General features: G+C 46.3%; 1 protein-coding gene across 1 annotated transcript in view; it reads right to left on the minus strand.

The window, feature by feature from the left end:
- Positions 1-4,651: 4,651 nt before the first annotated feature.
- Positions 4,652-24,646, minus strand: part of LOC118221252 (integrin beta-3-like) — a 29,470-nt gene continuing 9,475 nt past the window's right edge. The window contains exons 8-15 of the mRNA XM_035406137.1: positions 24,483-24,572; positions 23,844-23,978; positions 22,039-22,468; positions 12,282-12,504; positions 11,640-11,740; positions 10,772-10,891; positions 7,820-7,986; positions 4,652-6,917 (exon numbers count right to left, since the gene is read on the minus strand). Of these exons, the coding sequence (XP_035262028.1) occupies positions 6,846-6,917; positions 7,820-7,986; positions 10,772-10,891; positions 11,640-11,740; positions 12,282-12,504; positions 22,039-22,468; positions 23,844-23,978; positions 24,483-24,572 (1,338 nt within the window). The 3' untranslated portion in view covers positions 4,652-6,845. The remainder of the gene's footprint in view (positions 6,918-7,819; positions 7,987-10,771; positions 10,892-11,639; positions 11,741-12,281; positions 12,505-22,038; positions 22,469-23,843; positions 23,979-24,482; positions 24,573-24,646) is intronic.

Below are 24,646 nucleotides of genomic sequence, written 5' to 3' on the forward strand. Positions count from 1 at the left end.
TAAAAATGATAAAATATGATGTATCGTATAGGCTAGGTCGGTACGTGATTATTTATGGAGTAGTTGTCCTGCAATAAAAATGAATAATTGTGGAATACCCATGAAGTAATACAATTAATTATTCAATGCATAAAGTCATATCATACACAAACAAACCTGTGAATACATATATCAATAGTAATTAATTTTTCATCATTTGTTTATTTATTAATATATGTCTTTCCTTTTATTTCCTTCTACTGACACATGCATTTATGTGGTCAACCAAACCACTCAGAAAAGTGCAATCAACTACGTGATGACTGAGTATTTGGTGCTTGGTACGAACTGGTATGATCAGAAGATCTGTGGCATTATTTTGAGAACTTACGCAAGGAAAAGTATGATTCGGCACCTGTCAATTTAGCTTTGTGCAGTTAACATGAATTTTATTGTAGTATTATTGTAAGTGTTAATTACTTTTCATAAAAGCAAGTAGCTCACAGAGGAAAGCAGAAGTCTGTTCATTCAGTAGGAGCACCCTGAATAACAGCTTTGGCATTCAGGCGATGAAGGACAAACTGTCACACTTTAGTGATACAGGGACCATGGGACAGCAGGTTATTTCCTCCCAGAATCAGTATGCTGTCTTACAGGCTGGGATCAGCTTTGTTAGCTGGTCACTAAGTGAGCACCAACCATCGACAGCGTTACCTGAAATGTAGCAACATCAGTGCCACACAAGCTAACCAGGCAGTTTAATGTTTTAATAAAATAACTAAACTTATTTTGTATATTTGAATCAATCACGTGACAAATGTGAAAAAAAATTTAATGTGACAACACAAGGAAAATGTAAGTATTACCAGCAGCAGCACAGTACTGGAAATAACTGTGGAGCTGAGCTGATCCAGTCAGCTTCTGGACCCTGAAGCCGAAGGGGTTCAGTTCAGGATATATGGAACCAATGACGAGGGGATCCTGGTAGCAGGAAGAAATGGGGAGGAAAAAAAAAAGTATATATATATATTTTCCGCCTGGAATATAATTAAACATTAATGTTACGTATTTGATTCATTGTTACATTTGGCCTTGATGTTTTGGACCAATGATAGTTTTACCAAAATATTTTCATCTCAACAAAAGAAATACAATAAAAGAAAATGATGACACTTGTCCATATACATATTTAATGGAACATTTTTTTCATTGAGGAATGCATAATGTTATATTCAGTAATGTTATTCAGTACATGAAAGCATTAAAATATCTGTACGCTTTGAGGAGCACAGACAAAACCTAACTAGATTACCTCTGAAGTAATTTAGCACTTGTTCTTTTCTATTCAATCTACACCTTATCATGTTTGCTTTTCCTGCATATATCAGGGCCAGGCGGTATTAAAACGGGAGGCGCCAGCTTGGCAGCGGTGCTGCTGCTCCATTCGGTGTAGGGATGGCATGGTGCAGTGTGCAGATTTGTGTCTGAGCTGCCCCAGTGATGCATATGTTGCATCTCGGTGCTGCACGTGCACAAGTTCAGAAAACCACATATGAATAATAAATGTCAAGTCAGTGGTGATGGAATGCCATTGTAGATATGAAACCATTAGTGAAGCTGACTGTGGATCCATTAATTGGCCTCTTGCTCAGGATGACTTTTAAGTGAAAGCCGATAAGCCAAAAGTGCGGTGGGGATTTTATTAGTAGGTTGCAACTAAAGCCTTGCAATCTCTTATACAACCTTGGGATCTATATAATTGCATTACTCTGAGCAACTCGTGCCCCGCAGATGGATCCTCTGGGCTTCTGAAGCCGCACAATTACAACAGGTTAATTCTCACGACGTTCCCCTTTATGAGTCCCGCCTCTGGTCTCCCAGCAGGCGGGGGTCTTGTGTAAAGCTTTTTAGAGCTTTTCGTTTAATCCGAGGAACGTGAACTGCCGGGTCTGCCGCACTTCCTCACAGATGTTGCTGCACTGTCATATTGCAGTGTGTCACCCTTCCGCAAGCCAAAGTGGGCACCGGGACTGTACAGGGATTTTGCCGCATGAAATTCATTCACCGGATAAGCTCTTCGGATTGTGACTTCACGACTCCTTTTCTGTTTTCGGAAAGGCATAGCCATTCAATTGAGAATCCTGGGAAAAGACTTTTGGGGAAATGGTCTTGATTCTCGACACACTCTGAGCTCCCCATTTCAGTAAAGAGGCTCTAAGGCAGGGAAGGTGAGGGAGAGTCTGCTGTAAGAACTTCTTCTGAACAACGCTGTGTAATTTCTATGTTAATGCGCCCGCTCGTTAGTGCTAGTGCTCCAGTCTATTGGCTGTTGCCTGCTGGGAATAGTTGCCACATCAGTGCTTGCAGTTTTTGCCCTGGCACTGGCTGCTGTGTGGAGATTAAATTTGCGCACTTACCAAAGTACATCTGCAAGTGTGATTAATTTATAAATTTTAAAAAAAACATTAATTGCCACATCTGGGAGGTGAGCCAGGGTGGTTGACAGTGGTTGACAGCTTGCACACTGCATTGTGGGATTACAGTGCAGCCAATCCAAGTGCAGCTAATTTGCCACTCTGCCTGCAGTAGACGTCCAATAAATATGCAAGTATGACTAGTAAAATCCAGGTCTATGAATTCAATTATCGTAACAACTGTGGTCCCCCCATGTCACAGCAGGAAAGCCCTAGTGCTGTAATTAACCCTTGTCTTCATATTATGCATGCACCCCATGTCCACAATGACCCACCTTTGCCAGACCCCTGTGATAAAGCCTCTTCATTAAATTTTAAACCCTAAATCAATGTTTAATGTGGAAACAACCTGTCACTCATCTCATCAGGGAATTGGTGAATAACTGTTGTCCTGTTTCACAGTCCAGAGAGACTGCAGTCTACACTACTATTTTTACAACAAAGCACACGTCATAATTGAATATATTAATTTACATTTTGCTGTAATAGATGTGTGGCACTTAACTTTGATTAAGACTTCTGATTTCATAACTGAAGGCTTAAAAAGACTCATAAGACAATCTTTGTACCCTGATGGTGTCCCTGTTTTATGAAAATATAAAAAGGGCAATGGTGAACATTTTCTAATGGTAGGGTCACTCCAAGGAAAGTCATCAAATTTCAAATCATTAAATTTACGGTTTTTCACTGCTCTTCAATTTCAAAGAGGGTTATTTTTGACCCTGAGGGCAACACAAAGGTTAAAGGTTTCTGGAGTTGGTTACTGAGGCTACGTTTGTGTGGGTGTAAAAAGCTTTGATCTCATGTACCGTCTTACCCAGTTCTGTTGGACATGTCCATTTTGTCTAAAATCTGGATGCTGGAGTAGTATCGGCGGACTAAAATGTATGGAGAATCTGTTTGACAGTCTTTAATTTACTGGTCTTAGCAAATTGTGAGATGTCAGGAGAGAAAACACAAGAGGAGTTGCTGGAATGGAGGTGGACACTGGACAACCCCCACTCTTGTTAGAAGCAGTATTTGTGAACCACAGAGCTAATTTATGGCTTCAGAAAGTGGTCTGGATCAGAGGAGTAAATGTGACCTTGGCACTTAGCATGGCCATATGCACATACTAGTAATACATTTTTCTGCACTAAAAGTGAAGTAATGACCTGGTCTACTATGCCATGAAGTTGGTGCACACTTGGAAATTGAATTGCGGCCATTTAAAGTGCGATATAAAATTCATAGTTTTGTAGTTTGTGTGATGATTGACAGCTTAAGTTACATTTTGCATATATAACCACAGCAGTACATGCATACAGGAAATTAGTGTCATTGGTAAATATAACTTACATTCCACAAATACAAAACGCTTTGGGAAATATGACTAAATCCAATATACCTCTACACATTTGAACATATATTTTCCCAAAGAAAGTAATAATTTGTTTTCATTTGAGACCAGCTGCAGGCCATATAATGAAATGAAGTCCTCAGTTGTGTGTGGAGGAACATGGAGTAAACTCCTGTCAGTATAAACAAAAAAAGAAGACACTCATGGCTATCACCAGAGAGGGGTGCCATTGTTCCAGTACTGAGATTGATGCAAGCTTACTGGAGAATGGCGGCTTTATTGACATCATTACATTACATTACATCACTATGCACTTCTATGCCAAGTGTTTTTTTATTCAAATGATACATGTTGTAAAATAAAAATTCAATACTATTAAGGTTACTTTTTAACCTAAATACATGATGACAAGAACATACCATTCAGCACATCTCGGCTAATGGCTAACACCAGAGGAGGGCGCTGTTGCTCTAATATTGAGTTTGGTATGAACTTACTGGAGTGTGGCTGCTTTATTGACATTGCTTTGCGATTTTACGTTGAGTGCTTTTTCCATTTAAATGATCCATCTTATTAAATGAATGTTTGTACTGTTAAGTTTACTTCTTACTTCCATTCAGCCCATCTAGGCTCCAGTGCATCCAGCACTTCATCAGGCTTGGACATGAGCAATCCTACCCATGTGAAAAAATAGTATGCTGAAGTATACCTGAAGTGTACTATTTTATACTTAAGAACACTTTGAGCATAATTACAGTTTATATCAAGCATGTTTAGTACGCTTTTTTTCTCACAAGGGTAGGGTCTTTGCTACATGACTTTGTAAGCTTAATAAAGAATAAATAAATGAAATTGCATGATACTTTAATAATTCAAGCATTTATTTAAAATCCATTCCTGATTGGGTAACATTGTAAACATTCCAAAACAGAAAATAAAATGTGTAAACTAGTAACAAAAGGCCTCCCTCCCCACAGGCCACAGTTGCATGTTTCTAAGAATGGGACGGTGCAAACAACTCCACCCTTGCCCTCAGTCAGAATCCAATTTGTTTTTAAAAGCACAGAAAAAGCAAGCGAAGAGGCATCAGAATATAAATAAGGAAAGTTATGTGATGTTCTTTGTTCTCCTGTGACAGATGTCCACTCTGAACACAATGAATCTCAATGTCAATCTCCTTTGGCTTATCTAATCACATTGCTTGAGTCCGAAGTACTGTAGGTACGGGTGGGATGATGCAAATACTTAGCCGACTTGTCAAATTTACAAAACGTTGTTGTGAAATGAAAGTTGCCTGACAAACATGGTACAATGTTACAGCATGTGAGAATGTTGTACATTACTTCCAATGTGACTGCATGCTTGAGTAACTCATAAAACTTTACCCATGCACATTTTAATCATTCACACAGCAGTTGTGACGAGACCTGTAGGTTCTGGAATTTAGTAACGCGTCTTCATGTTTAATAATGAAAACTGAGTGCAATGTGCACTGGGCTAATCAATTTAAATATATACAACCCGTATGTTTCTGTTTTGAGCAATGGGTCATTACCTCATTGTAACTCATTAAAAAAAAAAATCTTCACAAAGGTGACATACAGTCACTCAATTACTTTCTGAATAATAGCGGTGGATGGTGTGTCTACACCCACTGCTGACCTATAATTTGAACAGCAGACATTACAAGACAATTCCTTATGTACGTAATCAATAACATAAAGACTCCATTACTGAAACACCCAAGCAGAGGGGAGTACAGACTCAGATTCAATAAACATGACTCAAAAGAAAATGTATACAAATATAAATATAAAGCATTTCACTTAAAAGTTACTGAAAACAAGACACATAAGACATTTTCAATATCATTCAAAAGAAAAATGCTATTTCAAAAAGTGTGGAAGGGACAGTGAAAGCATATGCAAGACCTCACTTCCATGGCTGAGGGTACAGGCTATTCCTTATCTGAGGAGTTTCCTGCAGGAAGCGAACACAACGTATTTTTCGCTCTATGTACAGTGGATGACTAATCTCTGGCCCGCAGCGTTGCTGGCTTTCCATATGCAAGTGTGGCTGACAGTCCAGGTTTAGCTGCTCTTCCTGGGCACACAGCCGTCAAACGAGCTGCCGTTACTGCAGAGCGACTGCTCAGGACACACTCACTCCTGCTGAGGTGCATTGTGGGAAAGGCACTGTGTCTTCTTCACTGCGAAGCAGTGCAGATTCGTCCCTGGTTCTGGATAATATTTGTACCATTGGTACTAGAATTTATTTGACATTTCTTTTTCTTTTTACTTCAATGGGTTATTACAAAAGTACAGCGTATTTAATGTGTCCAACTAAAGCACTTGTCCCTAGTGCAGTGAGAGATGCTACAATATGTATTGCTTGGTATCCCCTGCCTTGTTGCTCAATGGCAGCTTGGCTACTTGATCGAGCTCATGCCATCTGCTTGCAGCATTTGTGCAATAAGCAGCCTCTGCCAATGGGTCAAGCCTACAATTACAATGAGCAATTCCACATTGAAGGATGAAGGTCAAATTTAAATAGTCATCCAGAACATTAAACGACCATCTTCTGAGTAACAGTATATCCTGGCAAAGGACTCCTTAAGACCAGCAGTACTGCCCCCAAAAAAGGAGCCTGCCCCACTTCCAAATCTAGGTGAATCAGTCATATGCAGATGCTATATGTAAATGGACAGGACCCAGTGGAGTACAAAAAGGGGAAGGGCAGCTCGTGATTGCATAGACTTCTTAATATAACCGACATGTGACCTAAATTTAATCCTTTAAAATTCTATACATATTTACAACCAAAAATAGCATCTCATACAGTATTCAGAAATTCTTCCCGTGAAAGCACAATCTGCACACATATAACACAAAACATTCCAACAGCTTCTAGGAAATGGATTGGTCCAAATTCACCCCGCCCCTTCCCCCCCCCCCCCGGCTCCCATTCACCGACCCTCGTCCCTTTAACCCCAGCACTGGTTCCACAGTTTTCGACCCCTGAGTTTCGCTGGTTCTGACTGGGTGGGGCCCACGTCACTCCTTGTTGCCGCGGTACGTCACATTGGTGAAGGTGGAGGTGGCTCCTTTGTACAGGGGATTATGACCCTGCAACATCAGACAGAACAGAATACCCTGATCAAATTACGGACAGCGCAGGAGACTCGATTACTACGAGAGAGCTGCAATTCATGTATTCGCCAGTAGCTGGCAGCACTACTAGCTGATGAATACAATAAACAACCAGTGCTCTTGAACATGTGGACACTACTACACGCCACACGGCACCTCCGAACAGAGGACATTAGTGGGCCTATGAAAATAAGGGGATTAGAGAGGCCCAGATGTGGGCAGAGAGACAGTCTGTGAAGAAATCAGCATGAGACTGCATGCCATGGCAGTAAAGCCTAATTAGCATTGCCTAATTTAAAACAAATACGCCCCGGGAGGCAGAGGCGTTCTTTTGTTCAGTTCTGAAGCAACAGTTCGCCACAAAAACTACTCCCCTCAGCTCCCACTTCCAAAATATTTACACATTGCGCGGAAGAGGAGAGAAAATTAACGTTGTCAGGATTAGCAAAGAAACTGGAAATCAGGCTAAAAACAACATACTTTGTGTATGACTTGCTTAATTGAATCAGTTAATATGGCATCCATTTGAAAGTAGCTCACACAACCATATGCACATTTAAGCCTATAAGCGATATGAGTGGTTTGTATTGGTGCTCACTGAAGGTAAATGCACTGTGTGGATGAGTAGGAGAACCTGCCCGCGTAGGAGTGTGAGAACATGACCGGATGTGTGTGCCCCCCAGTCAGGAAAGGGGGGGGGGGGGCAGTGTAGTATAATGGGTAAGGAGTCGGTCTTGTAACCTGAAGGTCACAGGTTCCGTCATGCCCTTGAGCGAGGTACTTAACCTGCATTGCTCCAGTATATATCCGGCTGTGATGTGACGTAACGGGGCATAAACGTGACCGGGGTGTCACGCTCAGTCCGCGCGAGCGCTCACCGTGTCCCACTTTGCGCGAGCGCGCTCCTCCTCGAATTTGGCGAACTCCCGGCGGTCGTGGATGGTGACCAGGAGCTTCCAGATGAGCAGCGCGGCCAGGCCCAAAAAGAGGATGGCCCCAGCGACCGAGAGCAGCACCACCAAGATGTCCGGCCCTTTGGGACAGTCTGGAGCAGAGAGAGAGAGAGAGAGAGAGAGGGAGGGAGGGAGAAGGAGAGAGGGAGGGAGGGAGAAGGAGAGAGTGAGTTTAGTTTGTACACCAGTGTTTGCTTCCATTTCTCACCGAATTGTACTTTTCACGATGGCGCCCGTGACTGCGTTGTGCAGTATTTGCCTCCTGTGCGTCTCATTAAATCGGGCCTTCACAGGTGTTCAGACCCTGTGTGCACAGTGACTCTGTCTCTTTCGCTATCTCTTCCCTTCCGTCCCTCTCTCGCTCTGTTCCACCGGCCGCCTTCCTGCCAAGAACGCCCGCCCTGAAGCAGGTAATTTGTCAATGTGTAATGAGCAAACTCAGTTTTCAGTCTAGACATAATAAGACATCGCAAACACATTAATTCAGCTGTCACACCCGATTCCACTGAATCAGCTCTTCCTCGTCGTCCAGACAGCAACATCAGCTTGAACCAAAACAAAGTAACCAAATTGTAACTTGAAGTATATGCACTGTAACACTGTAGCATGGTAGCAATTCAATAAGCTTTTCGTTTCCTATTTAATCTGTAATCCTTTATAAAGTACTACAATTCCTTTATATTTTTTATGAAAAGTATATTTTTCTACATTATACAGTATTTTACTTTTATTCTGCTTGAATCACATAGCATTACATAGTACTTATTGAAGTATCTATTAATTGTTTTCAAAAGCTCATTTAAACAGTAACAGTTTAAAATTCTTGTTGCAGTTTTTAGGCTTTCTGATAACTTTCCCATTAACCTATGACTAGCATTGTATTGTTCAGTCAGTGGTGTTTGTAGTAACTCTATGGAAAAGTGTGCGTGTGTGTTCGCGCGCGTGTGTAGTTCCTCTGCCCGGAGTATGTTTTCCTCTTAAATATGGCTCCATCAAAGTGAATGATTATCTTGCTTCTCAGCTCATGCCTATCATCAAAGGACATTCTCTGAGACAATACTAAAGTGGAATTTGTAGTCTCTCTCCCTCCCTTTGCTCACCCTCTCTCTCTCTCTCCCTCTCTCTCTCTCTCTATCTCTCTCTCTCTCTCTCTCTCTCTCTCTCTCTCTCTCTCTCTCTCTCTCTCTCTCTCTCTCTCTCTCTCTCTCTCTCTCTCTCTCTCTCTCTCTCTCTCTCTCTCTCTCTCTCTCTCTCTCTCTCTCTCTCTGATCAGCCGCCGCGGTAAGTGCGGTGTCAGCGAGCCGCGTGGAGGTGCCACGTTGTTTACCGCGGCGGTTTACGAGGAGGGGTGTTTTGTGTTCCAGAGACGTTCGCCCCCCTGCTTTGCCGCCGCCTAATCAGGACCAAACTACACGCGCCGCCCCGTTAAAAAGGCCCGGCCCGCAGACGCTCTCCACGGGATCAGCCTGCGGGGATCCACCTTTAGAGCTCTCACCACCAGCCAGCACCGACCCGGCTGGGCCCAGTTAACGAGCAGATGTAGGCCGGCATGTGGGATCGCTGATCAGAGCGCGGGGACTTCAAACGACTGGGTTAGCCGTCTCTGCATCGCCATGGTTTCCTCTACGGTTCCTCACAATGCCCGATTTTTTAAAAGCTTGCGCATATGCATCTGAATTTGTGACATAAAAGCGTAAAAGCCAGGAATTCAAACAGAAGCCTCTAATGTTAAAAAAAAAGTACATTTACAAAAAATACTGAGGGCAAAGCAATTTTCTAATATGTTAAGTATAGCGCTGCACACATTATTTATGTGATTGTGACATTCAAACAGGGGTCAAGGGGTCAAAAGCTTGATCAGAATCAGATGGTGGTATTCTCTGTTCATTGCTAGATCTAGATTACACTTAGTATTACCATTTATGTTTGGGGTAGATTTTTTTAAATAACAATTTTGGTTGTTGTGTTGAAAATTACAATTACGAAAAACTGCCTAGATATCACCACGGGAAGTGAAACAGTAACAGTACCTGGGAACTGCACAGAAAACTGGTCGAAATCCAGATTGCAAAATAAGTCAGTACTTTATACGATGTCAACAGCAGGTAATGCTGTCAAATCGTGTTTTAAAGAGCATCTCAGTGAATGATGGAATCGGAACTGCTTTGAATTGTGGGACAGGGTGTGAGGAGCACAGCTGTAGTCAGAGGAAGGCTGTGGAGGCTGTGCGTTGCTGGGGTGTTCTTCGGCACCGTGGGAACCGTGAACCGTAGGGAAGTCAGACGGCCAATCTGGGCACATGGTTTCAGTGGTGGGGAGGTGACGGTTAAGTCACTGAGGTGGCTGAGTCATCGCCGTCAAGGAAGCTGTAAAAGGCTTGAAAAGGCCGTGCCATCGCTGAGCCGCGGAGAAAGCTTGACCTGACACCCGGGAGCTGACGAGTCGTGGCTGAGAGCGTGACTTGTTCCCGGCCCCCTCGTTTCCCTCCCCGCTACAGACCCAGGGAGCGGGGCTTCAGAAGCCATCTCCCCCCTGCGGGCGTTCTGCATGGCAGCCGGGGTGGGGGTTGGGATTTTGGGGGGGGGGGGGCGGGGGGGGTCTGATGCAGAAGGGGGGCTTACTGCAGAGTTCGAAAACTTTTAAATGAAAACTTGTGTATTTTCAGAGTTGATGGGAGACAAACACTCCTGCTGTACACACACCCAAACCCACTCTCTTGGCTATAGGCAGTGCACACGCTTAACAACAACGACACACTGACAGGCATGTGTGTGCACATACACACGCACACACACACAACACATAAAGACAGTGTGAAGCATGTTCTTGAGTGCCTGTGCGTATTTTGTGAGAAATCTCGGACACCTGGTGTCTTACCTGGTTCCTCCACCACGTATAGGATGGATTTGCCACTGGCGTCTTCATAGTACTGAAAACGCTCCACGCAGTCATTCTCGTCCTTGTAGGTGCAGTTCACAGCGTTTTTGTCGTGGAACACTAAGGACAGAAGGAGAGAGGGTTGGAGAAAGAGGGAAAGGGTAGAGGAAGGTGGATGGTCCAAAACCTTTCTCAACAGGAGATCTAACACTCCACACTCTGTTGTTGTGATAAGCCAGAGCAAAAGGAAAGCCTTTTAAGTGATAAAGGCTCACAGGATTATGAGGATATCAGTATCTTCATATCTATACTGTCTTTCCCTTTGCTGGTATATTTTGGGAAAGGGGTATTCTTTTTAAAAAATAATTTATTTCCCCCGTTCATGCTGTCTTGTTCTTTTCTGTAAGAGGGAGCACAGCCAGCGTTGGTCTTATACGTTCAAATCCTGAAACTAGATACCTAGCTAACACAAAATGTTCTCACAATGTCACTGGAATGTTTTGTCGGTGTTACATTGCCACTACATGGCAGAAACATTGTCAGAATGTTTTGTGTTAGCTGGGTAACTCCAGTTGTGTGAGGAACGACAGTTTCCACTTGGAAATAGTATAGTTCTGAATATAAAGCTTCAGAATGTTCGATATATAACAACAATGCTTTGTATTGCAACTGTTTTAAAAAAATAGATCCAGGTGTTTGATCTATTCGATGGCAAAAAGATGCAACAAAAAACTATTTAATTTTAATAAATCATTTTTGACAAAAAAGGCCAAATCGTCAAATACCGTAGAACGCTACCCGTCAAAATTCTCTAAAGGCTATTTTCGCGGCTGCCATTCATCCACGTGCGTCTAATGCCCTGACTCACCCAGGTCGTCCACCAGCTGGATCTCGTCCCTGCAGATGCGAGCGCAGGTGTTCTTCTCGAAGAGGCTCCCCCTTTTGAAGTGCTTGCACTCCACGCACTCCCTGCAGGGGGCGACAGCGCACCAGTCATCCAACAGCCGAGGAGATATACCGCCCCCTAAGGGCCGTCCTCAGACGCCAAACCGCTGCCTCTGGCCGAATGAGCGACCGCGGCGTCCCAGAGAGGGGGCGGAGACGCGAGCTCCGCTCGACAGAAGAGCGGGAGGAGGAGACAGAAGAGGGGTCATGGTGTAATGCTGGGCCCTAACCCCTGTCACAGTGAGGGAATGTTATGAACGCTGAGCTGGAATCAGGCACCCTGAGTATAATCATTTCTGCACCGCGGGCTGTCAGAACCGGCCCTAGGGTTTCAGTGGCCCTAGACATTAATGCTGTTGTTGCCCAAAGTGCACCAACATAAAAAAAATAGTAATAGTAAAAACACTATCGTGTGGCCCAGGATTGGCTGTGGCTCTAAATAACGACACAGAGTGTATACACCAGCGGCTGGGTCAGCAGTCTGTGTTTCCCTTTTCCTAACACACGTAATGGAGAGAGAGAGAGGGTCTGCTTTCGGGCCCCCGGCGGCGGGGGCGGGACTCACTTCTTGATGGTGCAGGCGTCGGGGCAGGTGGGGCACTTGTCGCAGGTGGCCCCGTAGGCGCCGGGCTGGGTGCACTCGCAGCTGCCGCAGACGCACTGGCCCCGCCCGCTGCACAGCAGGCCCAGGCTGGACATGCAGGTGTCGGTGCGCGTGGAGCAGTTGCAGTTGTCCCCCTTCCAGTCCGGGTTGCACTGGCAGAACCCGCAGGAGCACGCTCCGTGACCTTGGAGAGGGGGGGTAGGTGGGGGGGTGGGGGGTGCGAGGCGGAACCGTCAACATGCGTTCCCTGTACGCCCCTGCTCGATTGATTCGGAGCACTTTGACAATTCACAGTGCTAAATGTGGCAAAATGGGCGATTTAGCGCTTTAAAATATTATGACAGGTCGTGCTTACAGTGCTAGGAAGTGTTTGAGTGCAGCTAATTGGCATACATGTGGCACATCTATCCAAACAGCTTTTCTTGGGTTTCATTTTAAATGGACTTTTCCAGATGGCTTGACACGAATTCCAGTAAGAGTGCGGGGAAGTATTGATCATCTTTCAGATACAAACACTGGTTACTCCTGGGATTTCAAACTACTCACCCATCACACACTCTTACTGTGGAAGCCCATGTCTGCATATTCCTCAATACCAAACCATAATTTTTCAAATGCTTCCACCCTCACGTATGCACATTGCTCTTTAAATTATTATGTACGTATAGCCGCGATTCCACCCAAAGTACCCGGAACTTTTAGTCCCAGGAACTACTTCTCAAGGAACGAAATGGTTCCTTCAGCCCATTGTTGTCTGCATTTCCACCACGGTCTAAAGACCCGCAAAGATTAGGCAAATTAGGCCACTGACGTATGTAAAAGCGACGTCGTCGTCGGTCCATCTGTCCTATGATTTCTTCTGTAACCCCATACTACCACCAAAGTACATTATTTTCCAATAACTGGGACAGCCGGAGGGGTTTATTCCACTATAATATATACAAGACTATATATGGTTACTTTAGTATTTATTGATTTTTATCGACTTAATCACCTGAAATTGAAATATTCTTCCATGGCCGTTTGGGCATATTATTTTACCGTTGTCAAGCAAAACTCTCGTTGGTAGTTCGACTTAGACCGTTGTTATGCAACAAATAGGATATAACAGGCCAATATACAGATTGTAACAGTTTTATATACCCTCTCAAACACATTCATTATGTTTTTATGCGAACATTCACTTTCATGTCTTGACATCCAAGGCGACAGAATGTATTCACATTCCACAAATAACTGGCAACAACAGCAGAAAACATGCACACGTCGTAAACAATTTGCTGTTGAATTGACTACTTCGACTCTCATCATCAATTCCATATAGGCTAATCGCAAAATGACAAGAATAAATAGAATGAAAACTCGGATTTGCGTGAAAATTTAAATTAATATTGCATTGGTACAGCCACCGTTTGCTTTCCTTCAAAGTTACTGCTAGCGGAGCAGCGAAGTGTGCCCTCCAGATGCTAACCATGCACCATAAATTAGTCCATAGTCTTCCTGGTCTTTTTGTGGAATTGAAGAATCGCAGAGTAAAATTATGGCAGTCTCTATAAGCAAAAAAGACGATTACTAGAATGAACCTGTTATTTTACCCTGACAAAAAGTGCGGAAGGTGATTTCCAGTTCGCTTTTACTGTATCACCAACGTAATTACGCAGAACTACTGCATACCTCACATAACTGTATCAAACGTTTTCAGTAAATTATAACGGGCTAACAAAGAAAATATTCAGCAACTGAATTAAACCGTTTGAATGTTTTCGTACGTAACATGCTGTCCCAGCACGAATGCTTAACATTTTATAAAACGAATACTAAAGCAAGAAAAGAACAGAAGAGCACACGTTAAAATCCTCAATCTTAATTTCTCATCTGTTCCAAGACGTTGGCAGGCTATAACCGAAAGTAGGCTACTGCGCCGCATAACATACAAGTTTGAATTCAAGTTATTATGAAAATAAATCGGTTTGCGGCTGCAGATTTTTAAAAATGGCGGTTGAAATAAAATACTGCGAGTAGTCGACCAATCAGAAATATTCAGAGCTTGCGCCCCACCCCAGACGTTCCGGTACTTTTGGAAAGTACTACCCCCCGAGCAGGGACTTTTTTTGGGGTAAAATAAATTCCCTGGAACTTAATTTAGGAACTAGGTTCCTGAGTTCCTCAAAAGGTTCCTAGTTCCTGGGGAAAGTTCCTGTGGTGGAAACTTGTACGTGTGTGCTTGTACAAACATGCATGTGTGTGTGTCTCTGTGTATGAGCATGCGTGGGTGTGTGTGTGTGTGTGTGTGAGCATACATGGGTGTGTATATGTGTGTATGTGTGTGTGCTTGTACAAACATGCATGTGTGAGAGTGTGTGTGTGTGTGTGTGTGCTTGTACAAACATGCATGTGTATGAGCATGTGTGCGTGTGAGCGTGCATGGGTGTGTGTGTCAGTATTAATGAGTGACAATGCGGTCCATGTTTCCTCCTCTGCAGTATATCACTACTGAGCAGACCCCGATAAACAATGTAGAGGAAATGCTCAGAGAGCAAACAGCTCGGATATAACCAGCCACGCTGGCCCCCTTCCTCCCAGGACTCTTCCAGCCTGTAATTACCATGTCCTGGAGCTGTCTCTCTCTCTCTCTGACTCTGCTGAGGAACAACCCCCCCGGCCCCCGCCTCCCAAACATTCACTCGCAGCCCCTTCTCCACCTTCCCCCGCTAGTGTATATTTAGAATTGTGACATCATCAGTGTGTGACAGTGCAGACACACATTCCCCTGATAGTCATCAGCCATTAGCGAGGATATAAATTCAAGGCCGTGAGAATGTGGGGGGGAGGGGGGGGGGGGGACTCAAAATGGCACTAGTACTATAGGTTACACAGACGGCTTGCTTCATATTTATTTTGAGTGGTACTTAATGCATTCACTCAGTCAGGACTCAAAACCAGTCAACGCTGACAACAGCTCTGACCAAACACTTCTGCTGTGAGCTGAATCATAAGGACATAATTACAGCATTCAAAATAGACATGTTCTCCATGCCATGCAGGTCATATACGTACATGTCCATATCTGATCGTTTTAATAGGCATTACAAAATACATTAAAATGATTAAAGTCAGAGTTAAAGTGGGTGGGGCACAGGGCATGGGGTATGCAGAATCCTCAAAGACCTATTGGGGGTGCATACCGTATACAGCGCGCGCACACACACACACACACACACATAAACGTGCACACACACACATAAAATTGTCATATTTGTTTCCTTGCTCATTTGAACAGGCCGTTGAGATAATGAGAATGTCCTCTTTCTGCTGGCTCTGAGGTCGCCGCCTAACGTCGCCCAAATTCCCCAATCTGCCCTCCGCACAAAACCTCCCGTTTCCTTTTCCCGTCGTTTCCAGCGCCTGCGTTCGGCGCGGTGTGCGGCGCGGTGGGGCGTGGCGTGAGGCCCCTCTTTCCTGCCCCCTTATTCGCTGAGCCGGAGCGAGCGTGCGCGCAGGGCCAGGGCGGGGCCGGGAGAAACGCGGAGACGGAACAGATAAGAGAGCGAGCGAAGTACGCGGCAGATAAGCTCGGCGGAATGCAGAACGAGCCATGCTCCATGCTGGAAAAAATGGATAAGAGGCGACCTTTAAAAAGGCACGAGGCTGTGTACATGCCTCACTGAATTAGTCATTATTTTCTATTGTAGGTTGTTTTTGATGATGATGATGATGATGATGATGTTAAGATGATGATGATGATATATGTCTAACCAGTCGGCACAATGGCATTCTATGGCATTTTAGGTGCTGACACTGAATTAAGTTCATCTAATTGGATGTGCAATTTGAGATGTTCTGGATTATGTAATACTGATGCCGATAGGTAGTTTGATTGGGTGTTGATCTACCGATGTTGTTGATGTGTTGGTTGTTGTTTGTTAATGATGTTGTGTTGTAATTTATGCTGCTAGAACACATTTTTTTACCCGCTGCCTACCCACACACACCCCTTCCAAAAAAGGACCACAATGGAAATAAGCTATTAGCTTATTAGCCTATCCTTGATAGTTTTTATTTTAAATAATGTGTATGAGAAGCTGGCTTCAGATGCATGTTTTTCTTGAGTCTGGCTTCGCCACGGACTGGAGACCCAATGGCTCACTCCTACGTGGTACAGAGGCCTGGGTCACGGCACACTCGAGGAAAATAAACACAAACGTTACCGTCGGCATTAATCATGAGGTCAGAGCGCTAACCGGCGCGCCGAAGCGTCAGGCAGCAATTCATCCTGCCGAGCGCTCCAGCCTTATCGGAAAGCAGCCATCCATTCAGACGATATTTCTGGGCATATTTCACCTGTGACAAAAACAAATGTCCCTATCAGCGCTCTATTCCCGACACCTAATAAAAGTGATAAAACGTGGGTTTTTCTTCTTGTTGCGTTCGCGATTTCCATATCGGTCAGTCAACTTTGCGTCACCCAATCGGGTGGCAAACTCTGAGGGTATCTGTGCCAGGTGCACCCAGCGGGCAGATAATCTGCCACACCGTCTCAGTCTGAAAAAAGAGGGGCGACAAGGACACAGAGGGACCGAAAGTTTAAAAAAAAAAAAAGCGGTCCCTTTGTAGATAAGACTCCTCATGGACATGCCGCACATCCCACACACATCAGTGCTGATAGGCGCGTGTCCCCTGCAGACCAGGGTTGTTTTGGATTCAAATACTTTTCTACGCTTTACTGATCTTGTCTGGTGTATTGGAACCAATGAAATACCCTCAAAAAGTGCTAACCCCCGCCTTCTGGTCATATTGGCAGGCTCAATTACACCAGGCAAGACCAATAGAGCACAGAAAAGTATTTGAATCCAAAACCAATACGCATTTGGCCCAGGTGTGGTCCCCTGCAACACGCGCTCCAATCGCACACGCTCTCCCTGTTTGAGAAAACTCAGTTTTCTTCCATTTTTTTCTCCGAAACTGAAGAGAAAAGTTACTTTGACTTTGCGACCTGAGCATAAAGTGTGTGCAGAGTCGACTGAATCCACAGCACACTATCACAGCGCAGCTACTCTTCCTGCGTTTGAAGGGGAGGCCTAGCGCCACTATCTTTCCGCGTAGAGAACCCAGCCTCTACGTAACAGCGGTATGAGCGGTACAAGGTTTTCGGCACGGTCGCAGCCCGCAGAGCCTCCCGCTCGTTATTTCACCCCCCCCCCAACCCCCACCCCCCCCCCACCCCCCATCCCCCCTTTAAACACAAACACACGAGCCGCGCCGCAGAGAGCCGAGGCGTCCTCACGCAGCCAAGCTGCGCGGCTCAAGGCTGACACCGGTCCGCCATGTTTACCGCGAAAATGTGCTTTGCTTGGTCCCGGCCCAGAGGCCTTTCGTGTTATCGTTGGTAATTTTTCCCATGCGGAGGCCTTGGCGAAGGATTTGCAGGACAGAGAAAAAAGACTAAATTCTGAGTAATGCTTCGGAAATGTGTTGCCGTGTTGTTTGGCTTGATTCAGTTTTTTTTTTTTCCAGAGGGTAGAAGGTTAGGTGGAGGCACCTCTGCAAACGCTCTCCACCCTCATCCTCTCCCCAGACACCAGGGGATAACGCTCCGTCAGGAAAAGGGGAAAAAAAAAAAGGAAACGAAATGCAATTTGTCAGGAACTGTGACGCTTGGTCACAGGGACGGTCGGCCATGTTCATTCCTGTGGAGACCGGTCATTTCTCCACGTCTGAGCGAGAGCAATGAAGCACTCGGCTGAACATTCACTCAGCCCTGTCAAGGATATTATGGGCTATGCCTAATCAGCGCAAGTGATTCATAGCCCTACACCTAAGCTTCGGCTTATTTAATAACGTGCTTTGCAGAACTGAACTTGACGTTAAATCACCTGACAGGACCGTAACTATAGCATCACATCAGCGACGGCAAACAATTGCGCAATTATGACAGTAGGGGACGAACGCTGTGATTGGAAAATTGAAAGCGAGTCTAGACACGAGGTGTGATCGGCCAATCAATTTTCTCCCAGCATCGCCGAGATAGATTTCCACATTGTCGGGCCTACTGAGTGAGTTACGCAGAATTGTACTGGACACGGTGCCTGAAATGCAATTTTCACCAATCTACTGGGGCTCAATCCTGTCTCACAGACGTACATGTACTGCGTGTACCTGACCTGGCATCACTGAAGACAAATGTGGACTGCATTTATATAGCGCTTTTATCCAAAGCGCTTTACAATAATTGATGCCTCTCATTCACCCATTCACACACACACTCGCACACCAACGGTGAAAGGCTGCCATGCAAGGTACCAATCAGCTCGTTGGGAGCAATTAGGGGTTAGGTGTCTAATCAGGGACACGTCGACACACCCAGGGCGGGGGATCGAACCGGCAACCCTCCGACTACCAGACAACCGCTCTTACCTCCTGAGCTATGTCGCCCCAAATGCGTGGTTAATCATTCAATGACATATATGAATGTAAACTGTGTGCCTATTGGGGGTGACTAATGGAGAATGGCTTCAATAAAAGCAGCTGACGCTGAGTAACAGCAGTCATGCCAAGAGCTCTCAGATCCCTCCCCCCACCCCCCTTTCCCACCAAGGATTAGCCTGCTCCGTAAATGATGTTACAAAACCATATTACCTCACACTAAACATTCCCTGCAAGCTGTTCTACAAAACCCTTTTACCTCACCCTGAACATTCCCTCCTGGCTGCTCTACAAAACCCTTCTACCTCACCCTGAACATTCCCTCCTGGCTGCTCTACAAAACCCTTCTACCTCACCCTGAACATTCCCTCCTGGCTGCTCTACAAAACCCTTCTACCTCACCCTGAACATTCCCTCCTGGCTGCTCTACAAAATCCTTTTACCTCACCCTGAACATTCCCTCCTGGCTGCTCTACAAAATCCTTTTACCTCACCCTGAACATTCCCTCCTGGCTGCTCTACAAAACCCTTCTACCTCACCCTGAACATTCCCTCCTGGCTGCTCTACAAAACTTTATCGTAATCCAGAACATTCCCTCCTGACTGTTCTGACAGAATAAAGAATTATTAAGAAACACAACAGTGAGAGCATTGTGGGTTGGGGTCGCCCCAAGTTCACCTCTGAGAAAATTCCTTTTTAAGAACATGAGTGTTTTGGGAGTGTTTTCAGAAAGAGACTGGGCCGCGTAGTGAACCCAGCTTTGCCTGTATAGGTACTGCCCGGCAAGAGGGAAAGCGGGAATGGGAAAAGAGAAAATTCCCAGTAACAGCCTGGTAAAAACACGTCAAATATGCACCCCTGGAAATGCTCCAAAGTGGTCTGCATGCTCTCCGTTCCCGGACTGACGGCCCAAAAGATCAAACGGCAGTTTCTTTTCCGGCAGAAAAGAGTTCAAAGAGCTTGCGTAGGAGTGATTAGCATCGCGCCGCGCTGCTGACAGCACATGGCTTCCTACAGTGCTTCAGATTCCATCTCTGCTTCACCTGAAACTCACGGAAAGGCACTCACCACAAAGCTCAACACAGCACGATCGGAACAGCCCTCAAATCAACAGGCAGCCCAACACAGCACTGACCGATTAAAAATGGGGTATAGACCCCCCCCGCCCTCCCCGCCCCCTGCCAAACACACATACACACTCATACAAAAAATTTAAACCTCAAAAACAAGGTCAGATTAAAAAGAGATGTTTTGCTGTGCCTATGACGCAAGAATGTAGCGCAGCAAAAATGTTAAATGATCGTTCGCGAGCTACAGACGTCCTGAAACCACGATGACTGAGGAATAGCTGGAAGAGTAGATCCATTATAAGGGCTAAAGGTACAGTGTTCCCTCCGCATGCACCAGCACAGCTAGACAGACAGAAGGACACTTGCAACTCTCAGCAGATTCAGAACACCCACTGCTGAGTGCTTGTCTTCCCTGACTTAAATGGACACGGTCTGACAGTGCCAACTTTACTTTAACGTTACAGCAAGCATAGCATGGACCGAATGTGCAGTTTTCCCCAGAAACCACAATCAAAAGAGTCCATCTAAGGCAACCCGGAACACACCCGATCACTAATCGTGAATATAAATAGAAGACGGCAACTGATGTTGAGGGATTGACGTGGAAGGACTTGAACCGCTGTCAAGTCAAGCTCAAAAACCTGCAGCGTTCACGGTCTCTGATCAAACCGCACGCGTATGACCCGGTCTCCTCCGACTGCTTTTGGAGGAGGGCCATGAGTTGTCTTCACTCTCCTGAGCGGGCACCAGGGGCATATGTATGTATATATATTTGAAGATGCCAATAAAAAAAAACCTGCAACCAGAGAGTAAATAATTGAATGTGCAGTTTCACTGGTGCGAGTGACACCCTGCTGTATCCACTTAATAATAACAGTCACAGCCACAGTGGCCTGACCACACTTTTCCGGTGCCTGTGTTTAACAGAAATTTCCTGTGCTGTCAAACTTGATACTAAAACACAGTGCCTGTTAATATATGGCAATATATATAAAGTTCACAATACAAAGGATACATTTCTTTGTAGGTGTAATAGAGCACCTTTGGAAGGGGACTCGTCCGACGCAACCCTGGGAAATGCCCGATTTTCTATAAATCCACTGGTAATCAATAAATCCAGGTGTTAAATGTCCTCTTTTTGGGACTGCGCCCAGTCATTTTCCGCCTGTTGAAGAACACTCTGGTCTACATGCCTTGCCGTACATTCACGCTGTGTTTTCAAAGCCAGTCATAAACTAGACGTTAAGATGGACCTGTTCGATCCGAAGACATTGGTCAACGGTGTGTCATTTACAAGAGCTTACTCATCTCCGTTCAGTCAGTTTTTCCCAGTAGCATTGCAGTGTTCAGCTGTTGTGAGCAGTTTATGTTGAGTCAGCTCAGCTGGAGAGCCACTCGATACATGCTTCATTTCATTACAAAAGAAAACATACATTTATTACCGTGAGCCTTCATGCCATACTCTGTTCAACAGCAACCGATAGAAAACCCAGAGTGAATTACTAGCCTGCAAACTGTTGCTGGGAAACAGCAAGTCCGCTAAAAATCTGACTCTTGTGAATGGTGCATAAGCTGTGCTTGCAAGCTACCAAAAATTAATTTAATTCAATTTGTCATAAGGCAGATATGTCACCCCGGAAGTCCATATATGGGTAAAGGTTTGCTCCGCATTACTTCAGACTTCTGAGGCCCATGAGAAAAGCAGCGTGCCTTGAATCTGCTGTGTGATGCAATGTAATGTAAAATATAATGAGTCTCAGCCCTATGAGAACCTCCCTCACCTTGAGCACAGCTCCCCTCCTCACCTGAACACAGCTCCCCCCTCACCTGAGCACAGCTCCCGCCCCCTCACCTGAACACAGCTCCCCCTCACCTGAACACTATTCCTCCCCTCACCTGAGCACAGCTCCCCTCCTCACCTGAACACAGCCCCCCCTCACCTGAACACAGCCCCCCCCTCACCTGAGCACAGCTCCCCTCCTCACCTGAACACAGCTCCCCCCTCACCTGAACACAGCCACCCCCCCTCACCTGAGCACAGCCCCCGCCCCCTCACCTTGAGCACAGCCCCCGCCCCCTCACCTGAACACAGATCCCCCTCACCTGAACACTATTCCTCCCCTCACCTGAACACTATTCCTCCCCTCACCTGAGCACAGCTCCCCTCCTCACCTGAACAAAGCTCCCCCCCTCACCTGAACACAGCCCCCCCCCCCCCCCTCACCTGAACACAGCTCCCCTTTGTAGCGCAGGCAGTTGAAGTCGTCGCACTCGCACAGCTTGCCCCACACCTTGCCGAAGTCGTTGCTGTGGCAGACGCACTGGCCGCAGATGCAGTCGCCCCGGCCGCTGCAGACGGGGGCGTCCGGGGCGGGGCTGCAGTTGTCCTGCTCGCTGGGGCTGTAGTCGCCCTCGGCGCACTCGCAGCGCGGGCCCAGCCGCCCGGGGTGGCACAGGCAGATGCCGCACTCGTAGGTGCCGTTGCCGTGGTTGCACTCGGGGCTGTCCGGCCGGGCCTGGGCCTGGCAGCCGCACTCGCACTCGAAGTCCACCGTGATCTCCAGGGCGTCCTTGAAGCCCACGGGCTTGAGGGTGAAGGTCTTGCGCTTCTCGGCGGGGCAGCCCCGGGCCCGCGCCTCCACGCTGAACGAGACCTGCGGGGGGGGGCGGGGCGGGACAAAGGGGTGGGGCAGGATGAAGGGATGGGTGTGGTTAGCTCCTGGACTTTGGTTCAGTAAAGATAAAGCTGAATGTAGTAAAGGCAGAAGCAAAGAATGATTTAAAGCTGGAACATTTTCTTGGCTGACATTATCTGCGATGTGGGAGGTATGAATAAATATTATGATTTCTGTGTGTGTGTGTGTGTGCTTGTGAGCGTGTGTGTTTGTGTGTGCTTGTGAGTGTGTGTGTGCATGTGTGTGCTTGTATGCGTGTGTGTGTTTGTGTGTGTGTGAGAGTGTGTGCGTGTGTGTGTGTGCTTGTGAGCGTGTGTGTGTTTGTGTGTGCTTGTGAGTGTGTGTGTGTGAGAGTGTGTGTGTGCATGTGTGCTTGTGTGTTGTGTGTGTGTGTGTGTGTGTGTGTGTGTGTGTGGGCGGGCGAGTGTCCACGCGTGTGTACGATCGTGACTTTGCCCGTGTGTACGTAATTGTGTTTCACAGGACGTAAATGATTATCTATATCATTTTCCGCCCTTTCTTGGGAGCGAGCGCCGTTAGGTGCTGTGCGGACGTTCTGAGCTGTAGGGACGGCCCTCCCGCACGTTCCAGACAGCAGGGGCTTTCAGCGGGAGTGACTCAGAGCTCCGCGGCGGCGGACAGGAAACAGGCCGCTCTGACGCCCAGACACCCGCCCAGCCCCGCGTGCAAAGCGCAGCCTCCCCTCCAGTGTGAAAGCCCCTCTCGGGCCCGGGGATGACCTCAGCTCACTCCGAGAACCAGCCACTCAGGAATGACTAGCGTGCTGCCTTCACGGAGCACCAAACAAGGTCAGCGCTTTTGGGCCGGCCGTGGGAAATTCCGGGCCTGGAGGGCCGGTGAGCATGCAGGGTTTTATTGCTTCCACCAGTAACCCTGGCTAAATGAGCTAACTGGCTGTATACACCAATACCGGTTTACTTGTAGAGTAAATCACAGAAAACAGTTGCGTGGAGGTACACAAAAAGCGTTCTTCTGTCATTTATGGGCTTATCAAGAAATGTCGCTAAAATCTCAGATTATTTTTAGGGCTGATTAAAGGCCAGAATTTGGCATGAGAAACAGAAACAGATGTGGCCTTCGCTGTAGTATGTAGTGTAGTGCAGTATGAGGTATCATACTAATAAAGTGTCCAATATATTTCCACTATCTTTTAAGCTCACATAAGAAGTCCACACTAGAGCTATTAATACATTATTACTATGTTATTAATGCTATATTCACATGGGATTGTGTCCTATTATGAGCTATCCAACAACATTAAGAAAAGGAGGTGAAGAAGTGGAAGAAATGGGAGAATGAGGAGGAGAGCGCGGGGGGGGGGGGGGGTACTGACGGTGTCTCCGATCTTGAGGCCAGAGCAGGACCGGAGCCCCTGGATGACCTCTCCGTTGAGGCAGGTGGCGTTGAAGGACAGGGACAGCTCTTCCGGCACTCCCAACAGCTCCAGCTCCACCTTGGAGCGGATTTTCTGTTTCCGACACACACAGCCCGGGTCAGACCGGAAGACGTGACTCCACCCGACAGCCACTACCGTATCGGCAGATACGAACGCGGTCACCGCTTCACACTCCACTCCCTTACTCGCTCGGCACTGCTGCCTTGCATTTCGGTGTCGGATCGGACCTTGTTCAGCAGCCAGACCTGGGTCAAATACGTATATGTTTTTGATTCAAATACTTTTCTGTGCTCTGTTGATCTTGCCTTGTAACTGAGCCTGCCAATATGACCAGACGGCAGGGTTTGCACTTTTTGAGAGTATTTCACTGGTTCCAATACACCAGACAAGATCAACAGAGAACAGAAAAGTATTTGAATTCAAAACGAATACGTATTTGACCCAGGTCTGTTTAGCAGCCCGCTTTAGAAAACCCTCAAAGCAAATATGTTGTGCACTCAGAAGGCGGTCTCGATTTTTCAGTTAATGCGGAATTCCCCGTGTCACATCTTTCCAGAGCGTGGCCAATACACTCACTGCATAGGCGTCCACGATGAGCTGGATCACGTTCCCAGAGTCGTCCGTCAGCATCCCCACCGTGGTTCCTGGAATCAGCTCGCTGTAGTTCTGAGCAGACAGGCGGGGACTGAGTTAGCGCCACACGTCCACTGAGTCAGCCTCTCCAACTCAGCACCTGAAAG

The sequence above is a fragment of the Anguilla anguilla genome, chromosome 2 (genome assembly GCF_013347855.1).
Source record: "Anguilla anguilla isolate fAngAng1 chromosome 2, fAngAng1.pri, whole genome shotgun sequence".
Classification (NCBI taxonomy): domain Eukaryota; kingdom Metazoa; phylum Chordata; class Actinopteri; order Anguilliformes; family Anguillidae; genus Anguilla; species Anguilla anguilla.